Source organism: Mus caroli, unplaced genomic scaffold (genome assembly GCF_978045245.1).
Source record: "Mus caroli unplaced genomic scaffold, Mus_caroli_1 scaffold_9, whole genome shotgun sequence".
In the NCBI taxonomy this organism is placed as follows: Eukaryota; Metazoa; Chordata; class Mammalia; order Rodentia; family Muridae; genus Mus; species Mus caroli.
In genome coordinates, this window is record NW_028227264.1 from 100137162 (window position 1) to 100153965 (window position 16804).

Genomic DNA, 16804 nt, shown 5'->3' on the forward strand with positions numbered 1-16804 from the left:
TCAACAGAAGATGTGCCTAGTCTTACTGCAATTTGATATGCCAAGGCTGGTTGATACCCAAGGGACGGGGGCCTCTCCTTTTCCAAGGAGAAGGGATGGAAGCATGGGGATGTGAGGTGAGAGGGAGGGACTAGGAGGAGAGGCAGGGTGTAAAGTAAATAAATACCAATAAAAAAGTTTACAGGACTTTTAAGCTACAGAAGCTCAATTCAGTCAGTATAATGCTCAGTTCTGATGTTATCATTAAAACTCTGAACTTGATTTAACTTTGAGAGCTGTCCTCTAACCTAGACATAAGATCACTAAAAATGAGATATGATCTGTCCTCCATCATGGGTAAGTAGTATCTCATGTTCTTATTATACACACAGACACACATGTTGTTTTGTTCTTATCACTGATGTCAAGGTAGAATAAAGAGACAAGAACAATAAGCTGTTATACTCAGCTCTCACTTGACTACTATATTCAGACTCTCATGGATGTTTGTGGGTTGTCTGGAGAATAAAAACCCATATCAAGGCAGGGAATGTTGTTCAGTGGTAGTGTTTGGCTAACATATAGTATGTTGCATGTTTGTAAGTTTACGTGCACACTTGCATGCGCATGTGTATGTATGAATTTGTTCCTGTACATTAAAGATCTTATTATATGTGTAGCCCAGTCTATTTAACTCGAGACCTTTCTGAGCCTCCTGTCTGGGATTATAGTCATGTACCATTATGTTTATCTTTCCGTCGTCCCTTAAAGATTCCCCAAAAATGTATATCACAAAAGGGAGAATTAGTCCTAGTACAGATCGTGAGTGCAGTTCTGGCGTTGTTGAAGGTTTCCCCCAGTGTAGATTTGGAGAAAAGTACCTACACAGTACTCTCTCCTCACTAGAAGATTCATTGTGGGTAAAGGCATATTTATACATGTATGCAGTATAAGCCAACTTGTCTGTTTACAAAAAAAATTATCTCAGCATATATGCACACAAAATCCAACTATCATCAAATGTCATCAAAGACCTATACTTCAAAATTATACTAAGTGCTTCTTCTTCTTCTTCTTCTTTTTTTTTTTTTTTGCTTTTTCAAGACAGGGTTTCTCTGTATAGCCCTGGCTGTCCTGGTACTCACTTTGTAGACCAGACTGGCCTCGAATTCACAAATCTGCTTGCCTCTGCCTCCCGAGTGCTGGGGTTAAAGGCCTGCGCCACCACCTAGGCTTACTAAGTGCTTCTTGGGTTAACAATCTAATGATACACTTTCGGAAAGACAAAGCTATGACTCAGGGGGCTCTTTAATTAAGGGAAGTCCATCCTGTGCTGTTTCCTGGGAAAACAACAGTCATTTAGACCTTCTCTATAACTTCCCCTATTTATTATTACCTTTTAGTGTATAGAACGTTTGAATGGGAAGTCTGTATTCAGGCTGAATCAGACTTATCCGTCTAGCCTCCTCATGCTAAAGAGAAGCAAGTATCTGCTTGCTAAGCATACATTCCTTTACCTGAACATGAAGGTCCTTTGAAAAATAAAATCTTGAAAAACACCTTTACTCTAAACCTCAGTTAATACATTTCTTATGGTCATGCAACATTTTAAACATTAGAGCAGTATGATTCTCAGGAAATCAGCAAAAGACAGGTAATGAATTTAAGTCCATTGGTACAGAGAACAGAGGTAACAATTACAAAAGGCAAGGCTTTGTCACAAAGTGATTTGGGTTAGATAAAGCTCTTCATACAAGCCAAGTTAGCTAGAACACAGGTCCAGGCAAGTGCTCCTGCAACAAGGCTATTTATAGAACTGTCACATACAAACTAGCTCTTGGAAAAATCTGAAAAATGGAGAAATTCTGATGAAAAATTATCTTAGCCATTTGAAAATTATATAGCAACCTGCAGAACCAGAACTTCAGTTAAATGCCCTGACTCACAGGTAAGTACAATATAAAAACCTGGGTCATAATATAACTTGTTTCCTGCAGTATTCTTATACCAAGAAAGGTGTATTAGCTCAAAAATACTGTTAAGATAAGCTACAGAATGGAGTTTAATAAAGATTATACTTAAGTTGTGACTTTCACTGAGATATACAATCCTAGCTTCATCAGTTACTAATAAATGACTTTGAACTCCTCCCTTCTGAAGAGAATACAATTTATTACTTGAAGATATTACAAACATGAAGAGAAACAGGGGTGGAGAGACCAATACAAATGACACAAAAATAGTAAATGAGTAATAGAAAATAGGTATTAAAATCACACAAAAAAATCAAGATATTGTGATTAAAAACAGCAAATTCTTGAGGTAGTATACTAGTGAACATATTACATGTGTTTAATAAATACTATTTTCATTTCTTAGTACTACTGACAAAATGAACAGGAAAAATAATTCAAACTCTTGAGTAAATGAAGCCATAAAATTAAAATGTGCAAAACACAAGTAAAGCTTAGTATTAACGTTTAAAACAGAAAGTGGGAAGTGCAACTATCTCACGCATTTCACAAACATTAGCTTGTAGAACGAATGAACGTGTTCATCACATTAAATAAGAAAACAGCGTTTAACCTCTCCGAGCTTCAATCTCTTAGATGGACAATGAGGATAATACTGCTGTATCTCCACCAAGAATAATTTCAAAACTAAACAGTATTCGGAAATAAAGCAAACACTGCAATCAGGCCTACAAATCTGATGAACGTCTTTAAAATTTGTTTCAAATACCATTTTTTTTTGCGCTATTTGTTTTTCTCAACCGCAGAAATCTTTTCAAAAGAAAAATGTAACTGTCTACATTTTTCTTTTAATTACTTAATATCTATTATGTATGATATGTATAAGTACCTTATATATCTATCCACGTATACATACATACATACATAGGAGACACACTCTTTCAAATAGAAGCTTACAGCTCCTAAAGTTACCTGCTGGTGTAGAATAGCTGTGCATTTGGCAACAGCTCCCTGAGTAAGGAGGTAAACATCCGAGAAGAGAAGGAGAGGCACTTTTCCCCAAGAACTCCCTTGGTACCCAGCAAATGACAGCAAAATGCCATCATTTGGCATGGCCCTCCTCCCTCCCTCCAGCCTGGCTTAAAAGCCTTGGGCACACTAAGGCTCCTCTTTCCTTGGCCTTCTCTCCACTCTTATTAACCTAATAAGCAGTACAATCCGCAAGCTGCTGCAGGAAGCTGCCCCATCCTGACGCTCCTTCTTCACTCAACCAGAGCGTGAACTCAGGGGGTGCGGTGGGGGTGGGGGCGCTCCACTTTCCCAGACACCAAGGAGGCTGGAAACTTTTATTGACTCCCCTCTTAGGGAAGCCACTAACTGGGAGCCCCTCGCACCTACCTGAGTAGCCGGAGGACTCTTTCCCAAACCTCAGCAAGATCCGCCAGCCCCAAGCTAGCACTTCCCTAAAAACGCAAAGGTTCCCTGAGCTACTCCCGGCTGTGGGTTGACCCGCCCCGACCTCACCTGAGGGCGGCTCCGCCAGGAGACGGTTCAGGAAAGCTTCTGGGATGGTGGACCGGAGAAGGACACCGCAGAAAACACAGTCATAGCCCGCCACGCTCGGACTCCGGGGCGGCCGCACCTTAGCAGCCGCTCCTCCCGCCTCCCGAGCCTTCCCCCAGCTCTTCCAGGGCGGCCGCAGCCTCCCGCATTGCACGCCGGGAACGCGCCGCTCTTCCCAAAAACTTCCAATCCCAGGATGCACAGCCGCGACGCCGAACTGCACTCTGGGACGTAGAGTCCTCATCTCACGGCTCTCCCTCATCCACAGTAAGGAGGGCTTGGAGGGGAAATAGAGCCGTAAAGCTTTTCCCAGGGTCGTGAAATGTAGTCTTCCCAGGTATCCCGGGGCCTAGTTCCGGTCTTGGCAGGCTGGGCGGGGAATGGTGTCGCCTAGCAGCCGGCGCCGCTTCGGCACTGTCGGGAAGAGTTGGCGGGAGCAGCCTGAGTGCGCGAGGACCGCTCTGGGAAGCGAGAGGCCGGGGCAGTGGCCGAACCCGGAGGTGGTCGCTGTAGAAGAGTGACTGCTCCTGGTGGCAGGTCTTGGTTTCGGTGGGTGGATCCTCGTGAGCAGGAGCCGCTTAGTGTCGTTCACAGGATCGTAATCCCGAGGGACAGGGTGCAGCCCTACCTACCCAGACCTTCTGTCGCTCCTGTCTGCAGTGTTGTCTCGGCCTCCTTGATTAAGCTTGATTCCGCAAACACTTCATTTAGCTCAGTCTTTTTATCTACTTTAAAAATCCTCTCGTCCCCTTTCTCAGAAGGTTTTCAAAAACTTCCAAACATCTGGGGAGTTGGTACCATCATTGATGGTAGGGGACTTGGAAAAGGGGCTTCGGGGTTTTAGCTCTAAATTCGTCTTAGCAAGAAAATAACAATTTAGCGTGTACATTATCGTATAGCCTGTGTCAGGGGAACTAATTCTCGTCGAGGCTGTTTGCCTCTGCATCTGTTTTGCGGTTCAGGAGCCATAGCTCTTAGCCAGCACCTAGAGAGTTAAGTTAGACCGCTAATGAGCATGTAAACACTGCAAGGCCATTTTCCTTGAAAATGCTAAAATCCACCTGCTTCTTTGTAGAGGCTGAGAGACAGTGAAAGAATTCAAGATGCCACCTAATATAAAGTGGAAAGAATTAATCAAAGTTGATCCAGATGACCTGCCACGCCAAGAAGAGTTGGCAGATAAATTATTGATATCTTTATCCAAGGTACTTAATAAATGATTTGTACACAGAGCCTGATGTACAATGTCATGAATTGAAATTGCTTCTTGAAATCATTGAATAACTGGAAGAATGCTTGTATTTAATGTGCAGGGTATGAAATAGTCCATTTTTTGTGTGTTTGTTTCCTTAGGTGGAAGTAAATGAACTAAAAAATGAAGATCAAGAAAACATGATACATCTATTCAGAATTACCCAGTCTCTAATGAAGGTTTGTAGGAAAGAGTATGTAGGAAAAGAAATATTATTTTAGGAGAAACAATAAAGAGTCATAAAGAATCATATGGTCAAATAAAATACAAAATCTCTCCCCTATAAGCTATACATGAAATAAGAGGATTCTAGATTCTTCATAAATAAATGCTGAGAAAGAATATGTATTTATTCTTTACATTAAGGTAAAAGCATATAGAAAATTTGTAGGCTGTAGACAAAAATATTTGGGGCCAGTAATTTGGGAAATACTGTCCAAGGGTTTGAGAGTATATTTTGGTTATCAGCATTTTAGAAGGGAATAAAGGTTTTTAAATCATACTTGGTACAGAAATGTGCTTATGAAGGCAACATTAAATGCGTTGTATAGATGGAAGGGATGAGAGCTGATTAGTTCCAATTATAAGAAGGAATTACTACATTTATTAATAATAACAATTGGGATAGTAAAAAAGATATTGAAAACACTTTAAATAATGGTTATAAAGTTTAATGGAAAAATCAGATATAATTCAAAGTCTTGCCATTCTGGAATTTCTAGCCTTTAGTATTTATTCAACAACTATTTACTGACTGTCTCTGTGTGTTAGTCATCGTACATACTACAGACTGAGATAGCAAATTCCACACAGTTTCCATTCCCACTGTTTACATTACAGTGTAAATAATACAGATTCTTCCCCTCTCGTTTTAATATTCAGATGAAAGCCCAGGAAGTAGAGCTAGCTTTGGAAGAAGTCGAAAAGGCTGGAGAAGAACAAGCAAAATTTGGTAAATGTCTTGGGAAAAAAACACTGTGGTTCTATTATTTATTAGATAGTACAAAATCTATCCTATTCTATAACATATGTATTCAATTTATACTGAAAGATGCTACATCCTTGTGCAGTTCCAGGGACTGGTCTGAGTGCTGTGGTAGGGTGTGAAGAAAAGAAAACACACAGACACTTAGAACAGTTGTATTCAGTTGGACCAGGCTCTCTGATGGAGCAACTGCCACACCCCAGAAGCTCAGTGTCTGTATTATATCCACTTGACCTGACCAGTGGAGTTGTTGCATAGCTGAACATAAAGTCTGGTGATTGCATACAGATAAACAAGAAGACGGGGTTTCTGCTGTTGAATAGGGAGGCAGATTTATCAAAACTCAGTAGGAGTAGTCTCTGTAAGGGAGCCATAAACATTAGGGGGACATTTTCTGCACACCCTGTCAACATCCACAGTCAGACAAGGAGGGAAGGCTTTGCCGTTTGCCACAGGCCTGAGACATTGGAGTTCCTGACGTGGCTTTGCCCATGTCAGTAGTACACACTGACTCAGGACTCATGCACTCAAGCCTTCCTCTGCTCTCTACATGAGGCATTTCTAGAATGCATATTTTATGCATTTCGTATATAATAATTACTTTCCTGTATCTGTTAAGGATGGAATCTTTAACAGAGAACAGTACTATTCTATTAAAGTTTACTTAAAATCTGATTACAGGAAACTTAACCAATTAAAACATTTGTGTTTTTTTTTTTAATAGAAAATCAATTAAAGACAAAAGTAATGAAACTGGAAAATGAACTGGAGGTATATATATATCCTTTTATATTTCCTTGTTTTTGAATTTTCTTGTAGTTGTTATTAATTGCATTATTTTAAATTATTTTCAAATCCTCCCAGGTTGGAAAATACAAGATTTTGTGCTCATGCGTTCATTCATTACACAGAATGTGCTTTTGTGACTTGAGTTCTAAGAATTATGCATCCAGTGAAGTAAAAACGGTTCTCTTCTGAATGGGGCTGTCAGTCTGGAGAAGCATATAGAAAGCTTGGTAGCAGCTGAGGGGAAGGGTGTGGGAAGTAACCACACCGAGATTCTGAGAAGCTGAGAGGGGATGCAGTACGAAAGGATCAGCCTTTGAAAGGAGGAACCAGGAAAAGGAGAGGTCCACAAGGTTTTATGCTTGTGAGTTTAGTTCTTAGAAGCGGGAGACAGGGATGAGATCACTTGTAAGGTTTAGCCATGGGAGACTGTGAGACTAAGATAACCTTTGAGACATCGTAGACAAAGGGCTGAAGACTGAGGGCTATGGGCTCAGATGGGAGTTCTAGTCCTCATTATTCCGTACACATGGATAAGTTATTTCACATTTTCGGCTAGATTTCAAGCTCCCAGGAAGCTGTCAGGCACTTTTAATAAATACTTTTGTAGTAAACGATGTGTGAAGTTGAGCTGATCCGGTGTTGTATTTAGGCAGACAGCTGGTAAAGAGTAGAAGACTCTGGCAGTTGAAGGTTTGGTGAGAATGTGTTTAAAGTATTGGTGATGAAATCCTAGCTACATGGGGACGATGTCAACACTGGAGTTGGGACAGGGGAAGTGTGGAGTCAGGGAGCAGGAACAGTGAAGCATGTGTTAGGCCCATTGTGTTTATCAAAGGGAAAGTCCCAGAGAAGAGCTGAGGAAAATGCTTCTATGGGCGGAGTCTGTTAGGACTGGCGGGACGTAGTAAATCAAGAAACACATCGTTTCTAACTTGTCCTTTAAAGCTACTTAAAAATAAATGGAGAGAGAGTCATGTGGTTATAGCAGTTGCTCAGGCTGATTTGTGATAGAAGACTGAGCTGCCACATGCCTGGGTCCTAAGGACTTACAAGCCTGCACAGGAAAGTGGTGGTTTGCTGGTGCATATTGGAGTGTTTAGGACAGGGACATATCTTGTAAAGTCAAAATGGGTGAAGATGTGGAGGAGCCCTCAGAGACTGTTGTCACCTTTTCTTGATCTTGAAAGGACAAACAACTCCCAAAGGAATGAGCGCTCTTAAAGAACCTAACTGTAGTTTTGTAAGGAAATAAGGAAAGGTTGAGTTAAGAACAAATGCTCAGGATGTAAAATCAGTGTTTTGGAAGATGCTTTAAGAGAGCAGAGTGGTGAGCCGGGCATAGTGGCGCATGCCTTTAATCTCAGCACTCGGGAGGCAGAGGCAGGTGGAGTTCTGAGTTCGAGGCCAGCCTGCCAGCCTGGTCTACAAAGTGAGTTCCAGGACAGCCAGAGCTATACAGAGAGACCCTGTCTCAAAAAACCAAAAAAAAAAAAAAAAAAAACAAAAAACAAACAAAAACAAAAACAAAAAAAAAAACCCAAAGAGAGAGAGAGAGAGAGAGCAGAGTGGGGAGCTTCATGAAGCAGAGAAGACTGAAAAGCACCTGAGTAAGAGGACGTAGCAGAAATGTGTGGGGAGTGTTCCCCGTGAGGCAAGCTTAGGGGCCTAGTGGCTCAGTGGTTTGCACCATGGTCCAGTTGTCAGGAGTGTGAAGTAAAATAAATCGAAATGTCTGCTAAGTTTTAAAGTGGTTCTGTCTTGGCTTGCTTGTAGAGTAGTACTAGACAGACACGGTGTGTGCAGTTACATTTGTTAAAGCTGAACATTCAGGTCTTCCGTTGCACTGGACACAAGTCAAGTGTGCACATGGCTCAGAACGAGCAAGGACAGACATGACTAAGAGTGTTTCTTCTAGACTAGAGTGATGTCTGATCCAACCAGCCTGCCGTGTCAGGAAAGGGCAGACAGAGAAAGAGGACCAAGCTGCTTTCAGTTTCGTTCACAACCTTTACAGTTTCTAAGCCTTCGCATTTTATCCCTAAGCTTAGTGACTAACAGCACCTGCAGTCTGTTCTTCATGGTTCTTTTGGTGGTCAAGGGAAGCTCGTGGGTTGCTGACTTACAAATTAAAGCCTAAATAAGTTCAGGGTTTTTTTTAGTTATATTTTTATTATATAAAGCGATTTTAAATTTACATATTTTGATCTTATTCTTCCCTTTCCCCAAGTCCTTCCATATCCTCTCCTCCTCCCTACCTACCCAACTCTTAAACTCTTTTAAAATGGTGTTTGTATGACAAGCCTTAAACTGCCTGGTGTTTCTGAAGCAGACTGAAAATTTACAGTGGAGTACTTGTTTGTTGGTTCCTTTAAACCTTCAAGTGAAAAAGAATTACTTATAGTTGGAAGACTGAATTCTTTGCTTCTGACTTTAAGATGGCTCAGCAGTCTGCAGGGGGACGTGACACTCGGTTTTTACGTGAGGAAATTCGCCAACTTGAGAAGCAGTTGGAACAAAAAGATAGAGAATTAGAGGAGATGGAAAAAGAATTGGATAAAGAAAAGAAGGTTAATGAACAAGTAAGACCCGTTTTTCTCTAAGAATCTTAATATTTAAGATAATCCTACACCATTAATCTTACTTCTGTAGTTACCTTTGGAAGCGGTTCTTGGTTATATGTTCTACTTGAGGAACAGTGTGCACCCAGGTAAGTTTTGTAGCAGTGTTCATTTTGTAGTCACATTTGAAATACATAATGGAATTGACTACCTACTTCTAATGGTACACTGGAAAATAATTCTTTAATTTTGAGGCATGTTTATTGAGGACATTAGAATTACATAAAATTAACTTTGGTCGTAACATTGGTATGAAGAAGTGAATTCCACATTTTAAATAAACAAGTAATTTTTCTACTACCTGACTTATTTTGGTGAGTTATATATGAATTAATGAATTTTGATGTGGTAGAATTAGAAAATGTAAATACATGGCTCATATACTTTTCACCCTTAACCAATCACTATTACAGCACAACCAGAACTTTGCTGTGTGGTACAAAGTTTCTAGTTCTAAGACGGTCAGGTGTAACATAAGGATGATGTGATCCTTTACGGGTGCATCTGGATATAAGACCATATTGATCTGTGCTGTGGAGGCATATTTAAATCAGTCTGGATATCCAGAATGTAATCCATAAACAGTCTGGAAGTACAAGAGAGTATGGCAGTAGAAATTAAAATGTATACATCGTCAAGGAATAGAATGCTCTGGAGAGAAGGCATATCATTTACTAAGACTAGAGGTAGGAAATATTCAAGAATTATAATTACTCATCTGATTATAATGTAGGTAAAACGGAGTTTCACCATCTGTCAGGTACTTTGTCTGCATTAACTCGTCATTCCTTATTTAATGTGTACCATATGGGAGACAGGAGTCACTTCTGACATGGGGAAAGTGAAGAAATGTAGGGATACAGAGAGTGAGGAAGTGCGCAGTGTTGCAGCTAATAAATGATTGAATACTGACAGTCCCACTCAAGAATGTGCTCTCACTCGTTCTCCTGTCCTTCCTTCCCAGCTTTGATACTCATGAGCCTCTGGTAAAGGCCGCAGCCTAAAGGATCTTTCTAAAGAAACAAGAGAGCTGAGCGCAAGGCTAGGTCAATTCAATGCTTTTAAAGCTTACCTTGCTTTGTGGAGAGCAGACTGAAGAGGGTCAAAATTAGTAAGGAAACACTTGTATTGGTTCCGACAGGTGCTGATGGTGGCCTAGATAAGGGAATAACTGCTGGGATGACTAGACATGCTTGAGGGAAAGAGTGACTGGGCTGGTGAATGACTGAGGCTGGAGAGCAGAGGAGAGCCTGCCTGTCTGTGGTATGCATGTGGCTAGGTACAATGGTGCTCTTTGGAACACCGCGTTGTGTTCAGGTTTAACATTATTGTTTCAGTTTTGTCCAGTTGACCTTGAGGTTCTTGTAATATTTAAATCTCATATACATAGTAGACACCAGACTGATCATGGTCTTTAGTATAGATATTAATGAAGCCAGAACCTTGACTGTAAGATTTACCACTGAAAAAGTTGAATAAAATAATGGAATAGGTGCACGAAAGAAAGCTATCAAGAGTGAAGCTAAAGGAAAACAGTGGAGTAACACTGAGTGCTTGAGTATTGAATTTTCACCTTTCCAATTTAGAATACGATTGGACAGATAGTACCAGATAATAATTGTCACATTAATCATCATCAAACTTGTAAAATTTTCATTTGCATTGAATGTTATAAGGTCTCTTGAAATGTTTTTTCTTGGAAAATAATAAATAGTCTTATATTTTATAAAGACTTGTCAGAAAAAAACAATAAATATTTATATTCTCATGGTTATCCATCAATTGAGATTTCTATCATATCATTGTACACATGATTCTTTATCTCTCATTTTTCTTTTGTTGAACCATTTGAGACTTAATTTTAGACATAATAATACTTTATACTTAAATAGGTCTAAAAATGTGAATATTCCCTTATACAACCAAAATAGACTTATGATGTTCAGGAAATGAAATATTGATTCAGTGGTATTCTAGTCTATAATCAGATTTTCTCTACTGACCTAATAGTATATTTTATTTCCTACCTGCTGCCCCCCCGTGTCTAAAGAACCATTCTATGCCTCCTTATAGATGGCTTTAAGTTTTTTGCATACTATTGTGATTGGATCTTTTGCTTGAGTAAGGCAGAAAACAGAAAGGTAAAAGACCATTAAAAGGATGTTATATAGAGAATAGATAATAAAGAAAAGCTATCATATTGGTTATATTTTTTCTGTCCAAAAGAAAACAGAAACTGCTGCAAATGAACTGTTGTAGGTGAAGAAAACAGCACTTAGTACTGTTTGCTGGTCTGTTTGCTGAGTATCATGTTAAGGACGTTATGCACATCATATTTCTCATGTCAACAAGAGACATGAAAACAATTGAAGGGATGGTAAATGGATTTTTTGTACTTATGTAAGAATTGATACTCAAAGGATATATAAACTTAGGCCAACCTGATTTCTGATTTCAGCTTGTTTCAGTCATTTCTATACTCCTCCCTCCCCCTTTTGTAGGTATTTCAGTTTATAAAGAGGAAAGAGTGATTTCTCCTTGGCATAAAGTGATTTCTCCTTCAGCAGTTTTTAGGAAATTGGGCAATATAACTTTGAGATTGTTGTCTTCTTTAGCCTCTAGTTTGCTTTGGTCTATAGATTATTTTTCCTTTAACGCTGAGTCTTTCCTTCTGTCCTTTCTTAAGTCCTTAGTTTAAACTTGAGTTTTATTTGTGTTCTAGTGTGATATGAAGCTTTACTAGTCCTTAGTAGTTAAATGGTCTCTCTTGGAAAGGAATAAGAATTTAAAGTAAAAAAAGCTAAATGTGGAACTTAGATTGCATTATTTTTGAGTTTTATCTTTTTTTTTTTATTTTTTTACTGTTTTAGTTGGCTCTTCGAAATGAGGAGGCAGAAAATGAAAACAGCAAATTAAGAAGAGAGGTTAGTAAAGACTTTCAGTTTTGGGGTGGTTCAACAAAGTCTTCCTTGTTTAAAATGTTTACCTACAATGCTATTTTAGCCAGAATCTCATCTTCTGTGTAACTGATGATAGTCATACTGGCTCATTTTATGAGGGCTTTGTCTCAGGGAGTTACAGAGTCAACCAAAATGCGAGGCCATTAGGTAGTTCTTCCCTGCCTTGGAACCGTGTGGGGCGAGCTTGTTTTCTGTTCCATGACCGTCTTGCTAACAGCGAACTGGGCATTTGAGGAGATTTCTTTTCTTATGACGTTTTGTCCGGCATTGTCATAGTTTTGTTTCTCATGAAGTCTTATACTACAATTTGTGTATATGTGCTAAATCATAACTTTCTGTCTTGTAACAGAAATGTTTTAATTCACATTTAATATGATCACATCATTTCCCCCATTCCTGTTCTTTTTCTGACCGCCACCTCCTGTGTCCTCTTCTTTTAATTGTTTTATCTAAATTTCTTTTTAACCTAGTTAGAATTTTCTTCCTTTTGGTTCATACTTAATATTTTTCCTTTTCTTTCACTATTTTAAATAATGCATTCAGTTGTTCTAAAATGTTCTTTATTCTTACTTTCTTTAACACATACATGTTGGTTTTAATTATGTGTTGCCTTTCTCATCTCTAATTATTCTTTTCCTGTCCTTTTGAAGAACAAACGTCTAAAGAAAAAGGTGAGGCCGTAAGGGTAGTTAAACCCTGGGAACTTAGAGAGCTGCTCTGGGATCAGCAGCTAAGGGATAGAGTTTTGTCATTCTCAGTAGTATTGTCCTGTTGGCTCGTTTTTGGCTCTGGATAGAGGTTTAATGCTGACTGCTGTGTTTGCTCTAAACTCAGAATGAGCAGCTTCGGCAGGACATTATTGACTACCAGAAACAAATAGATTCTCAGAAAGAATCACTTCTATCAAGGAGAGGAGAAGACAGTGACTACCGATCACAGTTGTCTAAAAAGAACTATGAACTTGTTCAATATCTGGACGAAATACAGGTAAAATGAGTAAGTCAGTTCAGAGGCATGGTTTTACAAATTTATTACCAGGCTGGGGTAAATCTAACATTTATTGCTTGTTGTGACTTTTGAGTATGTATTTGCTATTGTGTCCATTAACTTATTTTGTGTATGTATAATGCTGCCTGTCCATGTGTGTATGCACATGGGTGCCTGCATGTGTGCTGAGTCAGGGGTAACCTCTGGTATTTGTTACCAGCTTCTGCCTTATGTGAGGTAGGATCCCTTTGTGGTTCACTACTCTGTAGTCTGGGCCATCGAGCTCACAGATTCCATGGATTCACCTCTTTTCTCTCTCAGTAGGAGCACTGAGAATAAACATGCAAACTGCAGCGTCTGGCTTTATGTGCATTCACATGTTTATGCTGCAAGTATTTTATTCACAAAAACATCTCTCTGCCTCCACATGTACTATTAAAACACAAAATAAGTTGTGCCTTTGAATTTTCAATTATCTATTTACACTGCATTTCTCTGTCTTGGGCACCAAGAACAATTGAGATGCCAAAGACAATTTTCTTGACATTTAATTTCATTTAACTGGCCAATGCCATGTTAATCCTAATGGTCTATCAAGAATCATTTTTTTCCTCTGGAGGACCCTATGGCTCTATTTAATTGTAGTTTAGTATAAATTTCAGTTTCTTGTAAGGCTTTTTTAAAGTAATAATATATTTAACATTTTTAGACCTTAACAGAGGCTAATGAGAAAATTGAAGTTCAGAACCAAGAAATGAGGAAAAACCTGGAAGAGTCTGTACAGGAGATGGAGAAGATGACTGATGAGTACAACAGGATGAAAGCGCTTGTGCATCAAACGGATACTGTTATGGACCAGATCAAGAAAGAGAATGAGCACTATCGCCTTCAAGTAAGCGCACCGTTGAAACCAACGGTGGCTGAGTTCTCACCAGCCTCAGTGATTGCTGTGTATTTGAAACTAGACAGACTTTAATGTTCTAGGATGTTGCTTTTGTTGCTTGTCTTAATACAGGAATGTGTTGCCATCCTGACATACTTGTCCAAAAGGGCTCTTCACGTGCACCTGTGGTCCTGGCCATTTGGGGAAAATGAATGATGCTCAAGGGAGTGTAGACAGGAGTGCTGAGAATAGTTTCAGGGATTTGAAGGTTTTTAAAAACCCAGTGGCTATAACATTTAATTTTCTTTCTTTCTTTCTTTCTTTCTTTCTTTCTTTCTTTCTTTCTTTCTTTCTTTCTTTCTTTTTTTCTTTCTTTCTTTCTTTCTTTCTTTTTGGTTTTTCAAGACAGGGTTTCTCTGTATAGCCCTGGCTGTCCTGGAACTCACTTTGTAGACCAGGCTGGCCTCGAACTCAGAAATCCGCCTGACTCTGCCTCCCATGTGCTGGGATTAAAGGCGTGCGCCACCAACACCTGACTTAATTTTATTTCTTCAAACACTGAAAATATATCAAAGATCAATATATTATTTATTATTTACATAGGGCAACTTGTTTGAAAAGTACACTAATGTTTAAAAATGTGGTTCTCTAGTAATAATTATTGAATAGTTTCTTGAGTAGCGCTTATCTAAAATGCACGGGATTATAAATGTCCAGAGTGTGACTTATGTTTATTTTTCATTTTTTAATTTTTTTAGACTTTTGGGAGGTTTTTAGGTTTTGGAAGTAATGCAGGATAGATATATACATGAGCACTTTTGGGGATACCTTTAATAGCTAAACACTAGACTCGTATGCTTCATGTGGCCCTGATATGTAAACCATCAATACAGTATTTTTATGCCTGTATTTTGACTAAAACACAGCAAATTAAATGTGATATGTAATTTTCCACTTGTGGCAACATAAAAAGTGTCCAATTTGAGAGCATTTCAGATTTTAAAGTTTTATTTAATATTATACAGCCATTACGTGTCACCTTTAAGAATAAGACTATGTTAGTAATGAATATTGTAATATGTAATATACACATGTAATATAATGCACCTGTAAACATATCTTTGTGCATATTTCAGTATGCACATGCAATCACATGAACTTGCCCTGCTTTGAACCATTTTATGAGCTGATTGTTACTCTTAGGTGCGAGAGCTCACGGATCTTCTGCAGGCGAAGGATGAAGAGGACGATCCAGTCATGATGGCTGTGAATGCAAAAGTGGAAGAGTGGAAGGTGCTGTGCCACAGGATGAGACCCTTCTCATTTTGTATTTTGATTTGACTTTGATTTTGATTCTTAAGGAATTGCATCAGACAATAGCATGTTGATTTTTAAGAAGTTCATTATATATCCTGGGTATAAAAGCTCTAAGACTTCTGTATGTGCTCCTTGAGCTTGTTTATTTATTAGACAAGCACTTTCCAGGCAAGAGGAATCAGGAATGGCCTCGGGGAAAAGATTTATCAATATCATGTGGAAAGCCTTTTCAGAACACTCCATTTCTTTGTCTAACTTCCCTTTTCCACCCTAAGTCCAGAGCTGTACCCCGTCAGAGACTAGGGTTAGGATGGTTAGAAGCTATTTGTGAGTGAACTGAGATGACTGAATTAGTAATCCTACTGTAAAAGCTGGCCCTTCTAGCATCTCCACCTCTGGCCATGCCCAATGAACCCTTATTGGCAGTTAGGAACTGTTTATTATCTGGGAAGCTCAGCAATGGGACGAAGCTGCATTCATCCCGCAGGGGTCAGATAATCTGTAGACCTCTAGAAAGTAACTGTTTTAGCTGTCCCGTTCTAGCCACGCAACTGCTGTTCCAACTTGGAAAGGGTAGTGCACAGACAATCCATGAGTGGATAAGCATGGCTGCCTTACAGGGCCTTAAGAAACAAGCTAGGCCAGGCTTGCTTTCAACCATAGAGTATAGTTTCTAACCTTTGGAAAAAACCCAGTTCCAATCACATTTTAATATTTAATTTTTGTACATATAATGAATGAGTACCCTGTTGTATGACACTTAGGAGGTTTCCAGTTTTTCTTTTGAAGGCAGTATTTTAATGAGAAGTTATATATGTGTGTATACACACACACACACACACACATAGACACAAACACATTATAAATGCACACTGAAAAAAATTAAAAAGAATTTTATTTTTGTATTCTTTTAAATGTGCCAAAGTTATTTATACTTTTCTATGAGTTATGAGTGGTTTGTTAATTTACATTTTTTATAACAGATCTTTTTTTTTTTTTTTAGTTAATTTTGTCTTCTAAAGATGATGAAATCATTGAATATCAGCAAATGTTACAGAGTCTGAGAGGGAAACTTAAAAACGCCCAACTTGATGTAGACAAAAGTAACATTATGGCTCTGAAACAGGTAAAACCTTCTCCTTCTCATCCTTCGCAAGGATGGTAATATCAGGAAATGATGCTACAGTCCCAGCTGTCTTAGCTGCTTATCTATGGGCCTCGTCGGCTTCCATTACTGTGTGTGTAACAAACTTTGAAATTTCTCATGCATATCTCATGGGGGAGGCAAAGCTAGAAGTAAGTTTAGAGAGAGTGTAACACTTTAGAATTATTTTGCCTTTTCATATTATTATTTATTGTCAGTTTGGAGTTACTTAGTATCTATTCAAAAGCTGTAGCTTTTAAAATACCTTGCTTCTTATTAATGTTTATTATTGTGTATCTTATGCCTAAACTACTAAGTGAACTAAGTGTGCTTATATTGTGAGTGTGCTACTTA

General features: G+C 38.9%; 2 protein-coding genes across 3 annotated transcripts in view; one reads left to right on the forward strand and one right to left on the reverse strand.

Annotated features, from left to right (window-relative positions):
* The window catches only part of Tmtc3 (transmembrane O-mannosyltransferase targeting cadherins 3), a 43084-nt gene extending 39419 nt beyond the window's left edge, over positions 1–3665 (reverse strand). Inside the window, exon 1 of the mRNA XM_021174046.3 lies at positions 3477–3665. The gene's annotated coding sequence lies outside the window, so the exon portion shown is untranslated. The remainder of the gene's footprint in view (positions 1–3476) is intronic.
* A 230-nt stretch (positions 3666–3895) lies between these two features.
* Positions 3896–16804, forward strand: part of Cep290 (centrosomal protein 290) — an 86185-nt gene continuing 73276 nt past the window's right edge. For both annotated transcript variants that reach the window (XM_021173991.3, XM_085843120.1), the window contains exons 1-11: positions 3896–4064; positions 4591–4720; positions 4869–4946; positions 5650–5719; positions 6477–6523; positions 8977–9120; positions 12030–12083; positions 12954–13106; positions 13816–13998; positions 15193–15282; positions 16310–16432. In XM_021173991.3, the coding sequence (XP_021029650.1) occupies positions 4619–4720; positions 4869–4946; positions 5650–5719; positions 6477–6523; positions 8977–9120; positions 12030–12083; positions 12954–13106; positions 13816–13998; positions 15193–15282; positions 16310–16432 (1044 nt within the window). In that variant the 5' untranslated portion in view covers positions 3896–4064; positions 4591–4618. The remainder of the gene's footprint in view (positions 4065–4590; positions 4721–4868; positions 4947–5649; positions 5720–6476; positions 6524–8976; positions 9121–12029; positions 12084–12953; positions 13107–13815; positions 13999–15192; positions 15283–16309; positions 16433–16804) is intronic.